The sequence below is a fragment of the Podarcis raffonei genome, chromosome 4 (genome assembly GCF_027172205.1).
Source record: "Podarcis raffonei isolate rPodRaf1 chromosome 4, rPodRaf1.pri, whole genome shotgun sequence".
Taxonomy (NCBI): domain Eukaryota; kingdom Metazoa; phylum Chordata; class Lepidosauria; order Squamata; family Lacertidae; genus Podarcis; species Podarcis raffonei.
The window spans coordinates 81,489,621-81,506,200 of NC_070605.1; the positions used below are offsets into that span (position 1 = coordinate 81,489,621).

Genomic DNA, 16,580 nt, shown 5'->3' on the forward strand with positions numbered 1-16,580 from the left:
TAAATAGCATTACATTTCCATAAATATCCCCCAGAAATTCTGTTTTTTTTATTTATTTGGAATATTTATATACAAACTCAATACGAAGCAAGGTGACAAAGAAAGAAAGAAATAAACTGAGTCAAAGCAGCCAACAATAATATAGCTGGAAGTAAAGACACACATCATAAACTAAAACATAGAAGAAATAACCATTCATATTAGCTACTTTTCAACATTGGGCTGAATAAGAAAGTCTTGTGAGATCTGCTATAACCAAAGATGTGCACAGGTCAATCTCAACAGGGAAAGCAAACTGGAGCCTGGGTTGTCATCATAAAAGCTGACCAATAGTTGCTTTCACCCATCCCATAGAAAAGTCTATGTTATTAATTGAATAGGGGCTTTTATGTTAATAACAAAATTATCCCTACGCTGTATTCCTCTGTATTTCCTTTCCTTCTGACCTCACTGTTTGCAATATCTCACCCACCTACCATTTGTATATATATCTGTAACGCAAAATAAAAATTCATGCATCTGATGAAGTGGACTCTAGTCGATAAATGCTTATGCCACAATAACTTTGTTAGTCTTTGAGGTGCCACAGGACTCAGTTTTTTCTTTCCCCTTCGGAAAAGTGGTCAATGCAACTAGCACATTCATCATTCGCTTGACAGCTGTGGACATTGAAGACAAATGCCCAGATCCAAGCAGGATGTGGAAATAGGTTTCCGTGCCCACAGTATTTGGTGTGCATTTGTATTGTGTAACACTCATCTTAGCCCTAGTGAACTGGGCTAGATATATATTTTGATGCTGGTATGTACAACCATGTGCATCCTCTTCTCTTGTTGTGCACGGCTAGTTGCCTGTGACTAGAGTGGATCGTTATCTAACCCTGCACTATCACGCATGCTTCCCCAGAGAGGAAGCTCTATTGAATTCAACGGAACTGACTTCTAAGTCATGAAAATAGGCTTGGGTCTTTGCCTCATGCAGGAATGGTAACAAAATGGGCAGCAGGTGAGACTCTCTGCGTATAATATTCCATGGATAGCTCAGTTGGTTAGAGTGTGGCACTGATAACACCAGTGTTGTAGGTTTGATCCCCCTATGGGACAGCTGTATATTCCTTCCTTGCAGGGGGTTGGACTAGATGATCCTTCCAACTCTGAGATTCCATGAGATCTATGATAACTGCGGTGCAACCACCGAGAAGACCCCATTGTTCTCAGATGGTAGAGCACCTGTAGAAGACCCACTATTATATTGAGGTTTTGGTCAGGAAGTTAAAAATAAAGAGAGAAAGGCAGATGGTCCTTCAGATATTCTGTTCCTAAGCCAGAAAAGGCTTTAAAGGTCAAAACCAGCATTTTGAATTGGGACTGGAAGCCATCAGTGTACAGTCGTACCTTGGAAGTCAAATGGAATACATTCCAGAAGTCCGTTCGACTTCCAAAACGTTCGAAAACCAAAGTGCGGCTTCTGATTGGCTGCAGGAAGCTCCTGCAGCCAATCGGAAGCTGTGGAAGCCCCGTCAGACGTCCAGCTTCCAAAACACCGGAAACACTCACTTCTGGGTTTCGATCATTCAGGAGACGATTTGTTCAGGAGCCAAGGCGTTCGAGATCCAAGCTACGACTGTACTGTTTCTAGAGTTCCATAGGCAACAAACAGAAATGCCATTGTCTTTTAGGAGATTTAGAATTTTAAAAATATCACACATGCAACTACAGGAAACCATATCAGGTTAAGAATTTGGTCATTATTATTCTCCACAGAGAGACTGGGCTAAACTCTGTATATCATAACCTTTAACCCTTAAAATGCTCAATGCAGCCATTGCCTCCTTTATACCCCTCCCTCCCATCTGTTCCTGGAGATTCCACTCAAGAGGGAAGTCTTTCTCCTCCTCCAACTGCAGAATGTGTTGCTGTGAACACAAAACCAATTTTAGAATGGGGATATTTTCAAAAACCCTTCCCAATCCTGAGTCTGTTGCTAGTTCCTTGAGTTGCCATGGTGAATGGGGTGTAAGCTATCCTTCCAGTGGGGGGAGGGGAGGGGGGGGAGAGAAACTGCATGAAGTTAATATTAATGTGGGGGGAATCATAGAATCATAGAGTTGGAAGAGACCACAAGGGCCATCGAGTCCAACCCCCTGCCAAGCAGGAAACACCATCAGAGCACTCCTGACATATGGTTCTCAAGCCTCTGCTTAAAGACCTCCAAAGAAGGAGACTCCACCACACTCCTTGGCAGCAAATTCCACTGTCGAACAGCTCTTACTGTCAGGAAAACAGACAGTACATTGGGGTTGTTGTTTTTTTAACCCAATGCTGATTTGCAAATAAAAATTAATGTACCGCAGGCATTAATGAGACAAAGCAAAAAAATGTGTTGCTATACAATGGAAGCCACAGAAACAAGGACATTTCACTTATTTTGTGGATAACAAGAAGCTGAAATTGAGGGAAGTGGTAGGGGGGCAAGATAGGGAACTCGGGGTCTTGTGTCAGGGATTATAATTCTGCTTCTAACTTTATCAACAACCTTCAGACAGACGAAAACTGGGCCAAAGCTCTAGGAAGTTATAGGCACATCAGTGGACAAATAGATGGTGTACAGTGGTACCTCGGGTTACATACGCTTCAGGTTACAGACTCCGCTAACCCAGAAATAGTACCTCGGGTTAAGAACTTTGCTTCAGGATGAGAACAGAAATCGTGCTCCGGCGGCGCGGTGGCAGCAGGAGGCCCCATTAGCTAAGAGTGGTGCTTCAGGTTAAGAACAGTTTCAGGTTAAGAAGGGACCTCCGGAGCAAATTAAATTCTTAACCTGAAGTACCGCTGTATAGACATTTTATTTCACAGTCAATGTACGCTGAGTACTTGTTTTTTTTCTCTACATCACACACAGTCTACATCTAGTGCATATTTTTTTGTCCTTGAAAAGTGCTTATTGAGAAACTGGTGTCATTCCGAAAATAAAAGCTCACTGCAGATTGATTCTGCCGTGTGTCCAAATGAAAACAGACAAAATGGTCCCAGTTATGGGGTATAGGTGTATGTATTCATACCTGCCCAGTGTTTGTTATGCTTGCAATTATGTATTTTCTCCCCATATGGTAAGGTGCCTTGAGCACAGTTTTAACTATGGAAAAGTAAAGGTAAAGGGACCCCTGACCATTAGGTCCAGTCATGGCCGACTCTGGGGTTGCGGCGCTCATCTCGCTTTGTTGGCCGAGGGAGCCGGCGTACAGCTTCCGGGTCATGTGGCCAGCATGACTAAGCCGCTTCTGGAGAACCAGAGCAGCGCATGGAAACGCCATTTGCCTTCTCACCAGAGCAGTACCTATTTATCTACTTGCACTTTGATGTGCTTTCAAACTGCTAGGTTGGCAGGAGCAGGGACCAAGCAATGGAAGCTCACCCCTTCACAGGGATTCGAACCGCCGACCATCTGATCGGCAAGTCCTAGGCTCTGTGGTTTTACCCACAGCGCCACCCACATCCCTTTAACTATGGAAAGGCAGCATACAAATAAAATCAAGTATGTATGTATTCACTTAGGGCATGTGCAGGGAGGAAAAGGAATGGATAACCTAATAAAGGGGAAGATTTTCAAATGTTTGGATGGGATATGACCGGGAGCCTTGTGTAAGCTACTCTAGGCTTCCTGAAAATAGTGTTATATAATGAAGAGTACTGTAATGAATATAAACAATGCAAATTGTACTCAGCCAATGTGTTTGCTGTATCCTTTACTGGAATTGTATGCTGAACAGTGAAACCAAAAGAGCAGAAGAATGAGAGCCATAAATTTACTTCTCTACCTTTCCATTTACTAGAACTAGATTAATTCCCTTGGCCTTATTATAAATGCTTTGCTTATTTAAGGAAGGAAAAGAAAATTGCATGGCTTATATGTCTTGCTACAATTCATTTGCACACCATAAATTCTCAGTGAGGACATTTTTAATATCTAGCAGGAACTTAAAAAAAAAAATCACATTAAATTTCTTGCATATCCAATCAATAATTTCATTGTGTTTTCATGTTGAATAAAGCAGTAGACATAGGCAGAAAACAGAAAAAGAAGCTAGACTGACTGGAGTCCTGCTTTAATGGCAGCAGTCTCACTGTCCATTAACACAATAGTGAATTGGCATAGGGTTGCAGCCCTTTACTTTCCTTCTTTTAAAAGTGATATTAATAGAAAAGGGAGAAGAATCCTGGATCAAGTCCTACAGAAAAAAAGTTAGGTGAATCAGGGCATTTAGTTTCAAAACAAATTGTACCCTCTGTGCTTTCTGTTCTGAGACTTTCTGAGCTATTCTTGATCTTGGGCTGAGTGGAGAAATGCTGTCCAGAGACTGTGAATCTATTAACCCCCACTCTTCCAGTGTTTATTCTCCTAGCTGTTCCCCATCCAGTTTTCCCCAGCTTCTGCCTTCTGAACTATGCCCCTCTGCAAACCACTGTTCCAAATCTATACTGTCCTGCTGCTCCTGGGAAGGTTCAGGATCAGGCTCCCAGCAGTCCTCCTCAGTACAGCCCTGCTCAGCACGGTCCCTGACATCTTCTGCCTCTGAGTCTGGATTCTGCTCTGCCGCAGCCCCTTCCTGCTCACTAAACCCTGTTGCCTCTTCAGCTTCCAACACTTCCTCCTCCCAGTCTTCTCCCTCTGACCCAGGCATCCTTCCACCAATCCCCTGGCCCTGAGCCTTCTTCTCCTGGGGGTTCCCCAGCTGGTGCCTCTCACCACACCTCAGCACCCACCCAGTCCATAACAACAGATGACTGCCCTGAGGAGTTCTGCAATCTACAATCTGAAACAACAGAGGAAGGGAAGTGGAGATGAGGTAAACAAGAAAACAATGAGTTGTTTCACTGACATGGGCTGAGGCTTGGTTACAGATTTAGGGAGTGACACTAACCCTTGACTATGATCCTGGAGAAGGTTAGGATTGGGCAGAGGCGCTAGGAAACTCAGGAACCAAGAGGAAAAAATCTTTACAAAAGAATGAGGGGAATTTATAAGTTATTTAAGAGATCACTGTAAGCAGATGGAAACACTGGCAGGATTTTGATTGCACTCGTATTGTAACAATTACCATAGAAAATATGGATTGATACAACAGTTAGAGTTTGAAGAAGATGTTTAAAATGGGACTCCAGGGAGGGGTTGGGGGGCAAGTCCTGAGATTCAGAGGAATTTCTGTATATGGATATGTATCTTAAAAAAATTCTTTATAGTATTGTAAAATCAAATAAAAATGATTTTTAAAAAAGGATTGGGAAGAGGTGTGCATCTGCTTGGCCCCACCAGCAGAGGGAGCCCCTGCTGCAACTACTGAAGCCATGGGCTGTGTAACAGCTGTTGCTGGCAGTAGTAGCCAACACAAGGACCCCAAATTCAGTGTACTGTAGGGGCAGGACCAGCCAAGGAGCAGTGGCCCTCCAGACAGCAGTATTATTAAAACACAGGGCAACCACCAAGAAAGTAATGAATTCACAAAGTAATTAATAAACTAAGCAGTGTTGAATTATGGAGCGAATATGAGGGGGAATACAGAATGTAGGTGGGGTATTCAGCACAGATATTACTTGCCATGCACAAAAACAGCTGGTGGGATCACATTCTCTCTTATCGTGTAGGATTTCTTTGAAAGCTGAGAATCATCCCCAGTATAGGCACAGATCCACACACCCACTAGTTCCATTGATGTATTTCTTTTCAAACACAACCTATCAAAGGGAAGAGGTGCACAGCCACTATGCAGCGACTCTGCCATTCGCTGGGAATTATCTCTTGTTAGCAGTCCACAGTGTGGTCAAACTAGGCCATTCCAGGTCCTTGGGAGAGTATGCGGAACGAATAAGCTTTGTGCTATGCACTGCTGATACTCCTTGAGTTTCGAGGACTCTGCCTTGTTACGATTAGTACAAGCAATCAAGGGCACGAGAAAATATCCAAAGCGTTTGGCTGCCAAGTGCTGGCACACGCTCATACCCATCCTTTTGCAAAGGCTCTGTTGTGAGAAAACAAAGCAGCAGCATTATCTTTCGAATTCAGGAGATGATGAGGGTACAGAATAGGCAGCAGGATTGCTGTGGAGTCAATGGATTGCATCATAATGTTGCTGTTCATGGGGGAATTCTCAGCAGGTGTATTTGGGTCTTGTTCTTCATTAACAAACTGCAAATGGAAAGAACACTGTATTCCTTAAAAAAAAAGCACAGAAAGAGGATAAAATTTAGCATTCTTATGTTCTTAGGTCTGACAGAATTAGATATTAGTTGACAGAACTTCATTATGGGTCCTGTCCTCAATGAATACGGTGGTAAAGGTAAAGGTAAAGGGACCCCTGACCATTAGGTCCAGTCGTGGCTGACTCTGGGGATGCGGCGCTCATCTCGCTTTACTGGCCAAGGGAGCTGGAGTACAGCTTCTGGGTCATGAGGCCAGCATGACTAAGCCGCTTCTGGCAAACCAGAGCAGCGCATGGAAATGCCGTTTACCTTCCCACCAGAGTGGTACCTATTTATCTACTTGCACTTTGATGTGCTTTCGAACTGCTAGGTTGGCAGGAGCAGCGACTAAGCAACAGAAGCTCACCCCGTCGCAGGGATTCGAACCGCCGACCTTCTGATTACATCCCTGAATATGGTGGTAGACCTGTGGAAATGCAAACTGCACAGATAGCTTAGTTGGTGAGATTGTGGTGTTGATAAAAACGTATGAGGTGACACCGAAGCAATGTGGGAAATAATCTGATTAATGCAGAACCCTAGGAATGAGTTATTTAGGAGTACATATAGCTAAATCTTTTGTAACTCTTTCCTGTTGCTCATATTAATAAATCAGTTGCAGGAACCTTGTGCTCATGGTTCTAAGGGATTGCCTTTGTGCTCTCAGTTCCGTTCACAAATTTCTAAGCAGGAAGCAAGACATGGGAAACCTCTTTCAATCTTTTAGATTTTCTGCATAATGATGGGTATTAAAGAAGGGCTGCATTTGGATGGCTGAACTTGAAACTGCACTCAGTTAAATGATTTGCCCATGTTTCATGTATCTAGCGACTGCACAGATTAGGGGTCAGCAACCTTTTCCAGCCATGGGCCGGTCCACCGTCCCTCAGGCCATGTGGTGGGCCGGACTATATTTTTTGGGGGAAAATGAATGAATTCCTATGCCCCACAAATAACTCAGAGATGCATTTTAAACAAAAGCACACATTCTACTCATGTAAAAACACGCTGATTCCCGGACCGTCCATGGGCCGGATTGAGAGGGTGATTGGGCCACATTTGGCCCATGGGCCTTAGGTTGCCTACCCCTGGCACAGATCTTTCAGAATAAGATGAGGGCAGACACAGCATTGAACCAAGGTGCTATGCACATTTCATCCTGTTAGCTTTTACACTAAGACAAAGTGTTCAATAAATCAGCCATATTGTGCACGGTAAGCCACAAAATTAAATGCACAGCAGCTTTTTAATTGCCTGGTTCTCCGCTGAAAACACTGCGTGTCAGAGTTATCTTACAATGAATAAGGCCACTGGCATCAGACTGTGGAACATCTGTTGACCCTGCCTGCTATAGAGGGAAGACTTGCGGGAGTCCCTTAATCTTGCCAAGATTCATCTAGCAAAGTGTAATAAAATACATCTAATAAGGAACATCATATTGCAATAGCAGAAAAAGGCAACAATATCTGAAACAGAAAAGCAGTGTTGATAACTGACCTGGCCAATATTATTTAAATTAGAAAAATAGGAACCTCTGGAATTTTGATGGCCAAATGTAAAAGTAAATAGGAAAAACTCCTGAAAGGTCAACAAGTCAGCACCTGTTGGACCAGTCTTCTTCAGCCTGGTGCCCTCCAAGTGTTTTGCACAATAATATTGTGATTATGCTGAGCCATTTTGTGCTCAACATTTGTTGTTGGAAAACCAGAATGCAGATATTAAATCAAATCAAAGCATCAGCCAGCATTGGTGTGGCCCTAAACATCTGGAAGGTTGGGAAGGCTGTCAGATAATACGTAATACTATAGCATATCGTTTTCATGGGTGCCATACAGCAGTCATTGTACATTTACAGAGCAGTCCGATCTACCAAGCGGGAGAACTTGGCAGAACCACTACCTGCTGCCTCACAGCAGTTCCAAGGCCTAACACTAGAGGGCATCAGATACCTGAGCTGCAGCAGTTCCGATGTAGCAGAATCTGCTTGCTTGCCTGCTGCAGTCAGAAATCAGCGATACCCTCATTAGAACATGTTTGCTGTAGAGAGGAGCAGAGGGACTTTCGAGATATTTATAGGAGAGGAAACTCTACAGCAACATAGAGCTTTGCCTGGCATACAGTTCAGGACCAGCATCAGGTGGTAGAGGAAAGCACAGATTACAAGAGCTATCACCATTTGGGGTTTTGGGGTACTAGATTTAAAATGTATTCATTTATTGATTTTCAATTAAACACATAATGAATCAAAGAGCAAACCTTTCCCCCTCCTCCTTCCTTGAGGGTCTGTTGTTTTCATTGTCAAAATTAAAAGCGGATGCATATTCGGTACATATCTGAATGTTTGCCGTATATGAACGTAGCTTAATCTATAACCTCCTTAAGAATTGTCTGTGTGCCACCGAAGAAGCTTTGGAACTTTAACTGCTGAAAACATATGGAACCCAAAACCCAATTGTTCAACAAAATAATCATAGTCTACACTGTTCCCTTTTGCTTTCAACTGTTCTGTTAACATTTTCTGAAACCGTTGATCCAGAGTTAAGTTGGAGGCTGACATCCAGTTTCTGGCTGGAAAAAAACCACTGGTCTTTAAGGGTAACCAATGTGATGCTCTCTATGAGTTGTTGGTCTAGAACTCCCATCAGCGTCAGTTGTCAGGGATGATGGTAGCTAAAGTCCAGAAACATGTGGAGGGCACCACATTGCCTACCTCTGCTATACCTCTGTGAAACTCACACCATGTGAGAATATCTAAATCAAGGTTCAGGTTAAACGTCAGAGTCAGCTAACAATATAGAGTTAAGTCTACCACATATGGATGCGTGTCTGATCAATTATCACCTGACTTTGCTCTTTGCAGATTTGTTACAGTTCAAACTTAAGCAACACTTGCCATATCCTCCACATCCCTCTGTTACAAAGGGAATTATTAATTTTAACTTCCCCTCCATAGAAAGCCAAATAACATCCCAACCTCACGATATACTTCACATTTAATAGCCTAAGAGCTGCCAGGTGGATGACAGCTACCAGCAAGCTGATTTTGGCTAACCCAATGCATAGAAAAGGTGGGATGGTCTTAAAGAGAGACATGGATGGAGATAGGGTTTTCTCTTCCTTCCTCATAATACTAACACTTGGAGCCATCTAATTATATCGATTGCCAGGAGCCTCAGGCCAGACAAAAGGGGAAAAAATAATTCAGATAATACATAATTAATTTATGGAATTCACCCAAAAGTTGAGATGGCCAGTAGCTGAGATGCCTTTAAGAAGAGATTAAATAAATGCATGCAAGAGATTATGATGATCTCCAGTTTCAGTAGTGGTATCCCTCTGAATGTCATTTGCTGCGGATCAGCTATAGTGGAAGCTGTTGCCTTCAGGTCTTGTTGATGGGCTTCCAGGCAAGTGTCAGGCTGGGTATCTTAGGATCCAGGATGCTGGATGAGGTGAACCTTTGATCTGATCCATCAGGCCTCCTCTACTGTTCTTCCTCCATATCTGATGGTCAGAAAGGTATATATTCTATGCATGTTAATAGAATCAAAGAACTGTCGAGTTGCAAGGGACCCTGGTGGTCATCTAGTGCAACTCCCTGGATTGCAGGAATCTCAGATAAAGCATCCATGACAGATGGCCATGCAAACTCTGTTGAAAAACCTCCAAGGAAAGAGAGTTCCACTGTCAAATAGCTCTGTCAGAAAGTTCTTCCTGATATTTAGTCAGAATCTCCTTCCTTGTAACTTGAATCCATTGGTTCGAGTCCTACCCTCTAGAGCAGCAGAAAACAAGCTTGGTCCATTTTCTACATGACAGCCCTTGAGATATTTGAAGATGACTATCCTATCTCTTCTTTTCCAGGCTGAACATACTCAGCTCCTCCAATTCTAGGCACCCTAACCAGTAATTTGACCTTTGTGGATTTATTTCCTTCTGAAACACAGACCTTGGGAAGTTGACAGGAGTGCAGGGCAGGTGTGTGCGTTTAGCCCTTTCCCTCTGGGCCGTTTTCTCCAGTGAAAACCATCCTTTCTTATCCATGGCAAAAGGTCATACCATCTCCCTTCGGGAATAAAGGAGTTTGTGGGAGGTAGCTTTGACAGGAGAAGGGTTAAGCACCTTCCTGCCTTGCAGCTCCAGCGAAATTCATAGCTCACCATGGGTGCCTGTTAATAAAGCAAAAATAAAACAACACATCTGCATGGAAGTCCTGCAATATATCTTGGTGTGCCTTCACATTGTCATTATTTTGGGAGTAGGATTCAATCTTATACCGACAAATTCAGGTTGCTTGTTTACAGCTGATTGGCAGGTCACTCCCCAAAATTATCAGACTTTTTGCAATGAGGAAAATGCACTGCAAAGTGTAGGATAACTGTTGCTTTGATGATACATCATCTAAGCTCCCTGCAAACAAATCAGGATGGGTGTTCAGTAAACAAGTCATCTGGAAGTGTCCTTGTTTGGTGCTAACTGAACACTGCATTAAGATGGTTTTGCTGCATTCGGGAACTGTGAGTGCATCTTAACACACCCACACCTGTAAAAAACATGCAAGATTTTTTAGATATGTACGAGAAAATGGAAAGAAAATCCGAACTTGAAACTATTTTGTTTCCCATTCCCTGACATTGTGACAGCTGGAAGACAGTCAGTTTTGAGGCTCTAGTTTTACTAAAAATGCATATAACCCCCTTCCAGTGCAGAAATTCTGCAAGGAAGTGTGGAGCAGATGCCTTTATTTGCAGTTTTTAACCTTGATAATGAGAAACGTCCAGATTCTAAAACTGAGGCATGTCACGCTATTTAAGTGGTGAGTATCTCATGACTTCTCCCATAATATTAAAATGAATTTCTCTACCTTTCAATTAGTCTATCAAAATAAAAATTTATGCACAACTTCTGTGACATATGGATGCTAATGAATGTATTATGCTTCCCATCTGCTAGGCAATAACTTAATGACACGCCATAGAAGGTTTGAAGTAAGGGATTGAAATAAGATCAGGTCAATGTGGCTACGTAGGTTTTTGTGGGGGGAGAAATTGTTTAGTAGCATAATTTAGCATATGAAATGTGACGACAGGGGTGAAAAGACCAAAATTCTTGCAAAATTAAAAATACCTTCAGTTTCATCTGAGAAGGATGGGATGCATAAGCTGTGTTTGCAAGTTGATCGCAATAGGCTGCAATTCTATGCATACCTACCCGAGAGTAAGCCACATCGAACTCAATAGATGTGACTTCTGAGGCTTGCCCATGCATATAAATGGGTTTGGTCAGGTTCCATTTCTTTGATGTTAAAACACTAAACATTTTATGCGTTTGGATAGCCATAAAGACATCACATTTTAGTAAGCAACACAGAAAGCAAAGAGCAACTGGATATGACAAAAGCTGCCATTTTAAAATAAATAAATATTGCAGATACAATCTCTAGTTTTGTGACACTGCAATGATTTATGCTTGCAATCTGATGCACACCTACTCTGTGTTACATCCTATTGTACACATTGACACTTCCTTCTGGGTAAGCATGCATTAGATTGAGCTGCTTGCAGTTACCTGCCAAATGTCAGGTTATGAATACAGTTGCCTCCACATGGAAACGAACCATAATGTGTTAATGGAGAGTGTCCAGACTATTGTCAGAAGCTGTTGGGCATATGACATGCTTGTATGGAAACTCTGCAAAGTGACCCAGACCATTCACATGCTTTGCACATGGAATACAGTAACCAACACTTAGGGGCCAGGGTCCCTTTGGCGCCCCCAATAAAATATTTGAGGGCACTGCCCCCCAAAGTTGAAGGACACTGTCATTCAAATGGTGTGTGTGGTGTGATGGATTATGTGGGGGAGGGCTTACCTGAACCCTTTCCAATATTTTATTCAAGTTGGCACCCCTGACATGAAACCACCAGTAGGCACCGTCCCCACTGACTTCCCAAATGGATTATAAGAGGCATATATTTGGAACCAGGCTATCTTCAATCAATATTGATTGATTGAAAATGGCCAGCCAACCGGACTGGTAGCTGGGTTCTTACTGAGGATATTTGGCAAAACAACATGACAGTGATGTGGGATTGAGGATTGGAGAGATCCTTCTGTTATATTATGACAGTGGACAAAGCTGTATTGTAAATTTTGAATAAATGTTTTATATATATGAATCAGACTATAAAATTCTCAGGTTTGCTGGTTAAATCAGGATTACATTGCAATACGATAAAAAGCACCTGCCGCCTTGGTCTCAAAGCAAGATACCTAAGATCTCAAAAAGCGCAGATCATCATTTTTTAGGCAATAATTTACATTTTAGGCAGGAATAAGATCTGGCCAGATTGAGAGTCTCCCTCACCTTCCTTTCTTTCTCAGGCATCATCTGGGAATATGTTCAAAAAATATGGTCAGGCAGGGATGCCAAGTTGAATTGGGGGAGCCCAGGTAAGCCATGCCCAGCTTAATCGACCACAAGACACGGCACACACACACTATTTGAATGGCAATGCCCATGAACTTTTAGAGGGTGAACCCCTCAAATATTTTTTGGGGACCTCAGCCCCCCATAGGCATAGGCAAACTCGGCCCTCCAGATGTTTTGGGACTACAATTCCCATCATCCCTGACCACTGGTCCTGTTAGCTAGGGATGATGGGAGTTGTAGTCCCAAAATATCTGGAGGGCCAAGTTTGCCTATGCCTGCCCTAGGTGTTGACTTCCCTGCTGTCAGGCAAAGGGAGTGGTGGCTTTCCTCCCTCTCCCCACTTTTTCTTCTTCCCCAACCATATTCTGTATCACATTGTATGTGACTGGTATATGGAAAAAGACTTTGCAACCTGAAAAGAGAGACAATGCAGGTACTCTTGTAAACAAAGAAAATATTTAATAAACATTATTAGCATTATTTTTCAAAGAGCATGTCTGTCTGACAATAAGAAAGGTCTCCAAACTCGATATACATCGAGAGAGAGGGTGCCGGCTCTGTTTACCCAGCTGGCAAGAAGTGGGGAGGCGAGAGACAAGTGTCCCCCGCCTCCCCCCCACCACCGTGAGAGGAAAGCACCTTGGGGGGCAATTTTGTGGGAAACCTCTCTCCCCCTCCTTCTCCTCGCCCCCCCCGCTCCTCAAATCGGGAGGCCTCCCCCTCCACCACAAGCCAGGACAAAGTTCCCCGCGACGGGATGCAACGCGCCCCTCTCCGGCCCGGGGCTCCGAAGTCGCCGGCTGCGCTCGCACCGGGCGTGGAGCAGCCCGGGCTGAGGCGCGGCGTCGCGAGGTGCCCGACTACGAGGTGGGACCTGGCCGCTCTCTAGGGCGCAGCCGGGCGAGGGGCTCCCACGACAGGGGGCGGGGAGCAGCAGCAAGCGAGACCCCCCTCCCCCGCCTGGAGCCCGGCAAAGCAGCGAAGGCGAACTCACCGCCGGCGGCTTCCCGCGATCCATTCCTTCCCCTTCCTCGGCTCCACGCGGAGGGGATTGCCCCCGCCCCCTCGCGCCAGAATGCCGGTGATTGGGGGGTCCTCAGAGCGGGGAGCGCGTGGCAGGCGATTCCCCCCAACCTCTCCTCTCCTCCCTCCCTCCCTCCCTCGGCTCGCTCGCTCTCCTCCCCCCCAACCCCCAGTCGAGGGAAGGCAGAGCACGCCGCCGCTGCCAATGCGCCAGGCTGGCGGCGCAGGAGGAGATGACGCAAAGGGCCGTGCGCTCCCCCCAAAAAAGTGCTTCTCCCGGACGAAGATGGCGGCAACTTAGCGCAGGGCCCCAAGATGAGGGTGGCCCCCGGGCAGCAGGAGGCAGCCAAATCCGCGCCGCGAGCAAGGGGGGGTCGTGCCCGGCGGGAGCCTCAGCAGAAGCAACAGCAGCAGCAGCATCGGCGGCGGCGGCAGCAGCAGCAGCAGCAGCAGCAGAAGCCGCAGCGCAGTGGCACCAGCAGTGCTAGCAGGAGCAGCCGCAGCAAGAGCCACAGCAGCAGCAGCAGCAGCGGCAGCCTTCGCCCCGCCGCTCCTCCGGCGTCTCCTCAGCAGCTCGGGCCAGGCGACGCGCAGCAGCCAGCCTCTCGCCAGGAGGAGGAGCAGGAGGGTCTCGTCTGGGGCTAGCGGGGGCCCGGCTCGCGGGGTCCCCCGGCTGGCTCTCCAGGGCGCCGGGGTGGGGGGCGGCGGCGGCGGCGGCGGAGCAGCGCGCCATGAGGCGAAGGGCGGGAAGCGGTGGGCTGGCCGAGTTGGCGCCAAAATGGGGGCCCGCGCTCTGACCATGCCCGGGTGACAGGGAACGTGAGGGAGGCAGGGGACGGCGACCGGCCCAGCCCAGCCCAGCGCGCAGGAGCACCACCACCACCGTCCCCCCCACCCCCATTAGCGCCGCCGCCGCCGCCACCGCCGTCGTCGTCGCCCTTCTCTGAGGGGGGAGCCTGGCGCCCCGCCGCGCCGTGTCCATGCCCGTGGGGCCGCCGAGCCCGGCTGCGGAGCCCCCCTCGCCGTGGAGCCGGCCGGGGCTGCGCGCTCCCGAAATATGAGCAGCCGCCCCCCGGGAGGAGCCGGCTCGGGCGTGTGCTTCGGCCCGCGGGAGCCCGACAAGCCCTTCGCGGACTCGGAGCGGGCGCAGAAATGGCGCCTGTCGCTGGCCTCGCTGCTCTTCTTCACCGTGCTGCTCTCCGACCACCTGTGGCTCTGCGTTGAGGCCAGGCAGGTCGCGGCCGGGCGCCACCGGGACCCAGAGCGGGCGGGAGCGGGCAGGGAGGACGGCATGGACGGCGCGGCGGAGGCGGAGGGCGGCGGCGGCGGCGGCCAGTGCTTCAGCCTGCTGGGCGACGCCGAGGCTGCGTGCCGCCGCCTGCAGCAGCCCGGAGCCTCGGCCCAGGCGGAGCTCTACCTTCCCTTTTGTAGTTCCTACACGCTGCGCGAGCTCTTCGCCGGGCTTTCCCGCCCGGACACTCTGAACTGCACTCTGGACCTAGGCGAGGGGGACGGGGACGAGGAGTTGGATGGCGAAGGGCGCCGCAGGGAGGACGAGGATTGGCTCGGCTCTTGTCGCCGCTGCGTCCTGGCTTACCAGAACTACGACCAGCAAGCGCAGGACCGCTACCGAGAGTTCGAGCTCGTGCTGCAAAAATACTTGCAGGCGGAGGAGTACTCGGTGAAATCCGGCCCGGAGGATTGTAAGGTAGGAGTGTAGGTGGTTTTGTTTGTTTTTAACCCCCACCACTTGGGCAATGTCTTTCTCCCACCCCTCCAATCCCTTGGATTCACTGTTGGTCTCTTTGGCGACGCTGAGGCTTGACATCGGTTTGTGGCTTCGTTTCTGGCTGCTTCTCCCTCCCTCCTTCCCTTCCCCCGGTCCTGATCGTATGCGATGGGCTTCTGACTCGCGCTGGCCCCGCTCTGACTGCCAGGGGCTGGAATGCGGCTTGGCAGGGGAAGAGGCGCTGCGTGCCAATGAGCAGGACCCGGGAGCGCGTGGGCTGCTGCTGCGCGGAGGCGGCGGGTGGGGGGGGGTGCGTGGGAGGGGGAGGGGAGGCCGAGACGTGGTCGCCAGCGGGGGTTTCCCTGGCCCTTAAATGATCAGGGGATCTCGGTTGTTTCCCGGAACTGAAAAAGCGTCATTCGCGTGGCGGTGCGAAGGTCTGCTTTCTTCGCAGGGGAGGGTGGGGGCATTAACTTCCGAGTTGCTGGATCAGGGATGTTGTTGGGATGGATGGAGTTGGGTCCTGAACTTCTGAGTGAGGAGGCGCTGCTTCTCTCGGGCTTGATGGTTTGTCTTTCGTTTAAGGAGAACAATGCCAAATACCTTGGGCATCTGTTTGTTGCTCCTTCCCCAGCTTCTGGCTAACTGGTTGGAGCACCAAGGACAGCTCTAGGACTGGTCAAGAACTTTCTTGTGTGTCCCTGGAGGGACAGCGTTGTGTAGGACATTTGCTGCGAAAGCTCTGCATGCTGCTGAACTCAGGGAATCAAAAGCCTGGTAATTTTCCTGGGGTGTCCTAAGAGTCTGGTAATTGAGTCTTAGAGGAAAGGAAGTGATCCCAGGTGGCTCTTCTTCTCTCTCTCTGTGTAAATGTCTCTGTTTCAAGTCTGCTCTGCCGAATCCCTGGAGTTGGAATATGCCCTGGGTTTATGGGAGTCGCAAGCAGAGTCTGCAGCGAACTGTGTGTGTGGGAAAAAGCAGTGATGGCAGAGTCTTAGTGACTGCCTCTTTGCTCTTTGTACATAATTCTGATTTCCCATTTTGCCCTAACCTCAGGCACCTTGTCCTTTAAGAAAAGTGTTGCTCTTGCTGTAGTGACATGTTTCTAAGGTTGCAGTTCAGTGCACACAGCTGTGGGAATAAGTTCCACAGAAATCAA

General features: G+C 47.3%; 1 protein-coding gene across 2 annotated transcripts in view; it reads left to right on the plus strand.

Annotated features, from left to right (window-relative positions):
* Positions 1–14,663: 14,663 nt before the first annotated feature.
* NALF1 (NALCN channel auxiliary factor 1) overlaps positions 14,664–16,580 on the plus strand; it is a 343,523-nt gene continuing 341,606 nt past the window's right edge. The window contains exon 1 of one of the 2 annotated variants that reach the window (XM_053384426.1): positions 14,664–15,400. In XM_053384426.1, coding sequence (XP_053240401.1) covers positions 14,750–15,400 — 651 coding nt within the window. In that variant the 5' untranslated portion in view covers positions 14,664–14,749. Of the gene's footprint in view, positions 15,409–16,580 lie in introns of both variants that reach the window. The other variant, XM_053384427.1, reaches the window with a different exon arrangement.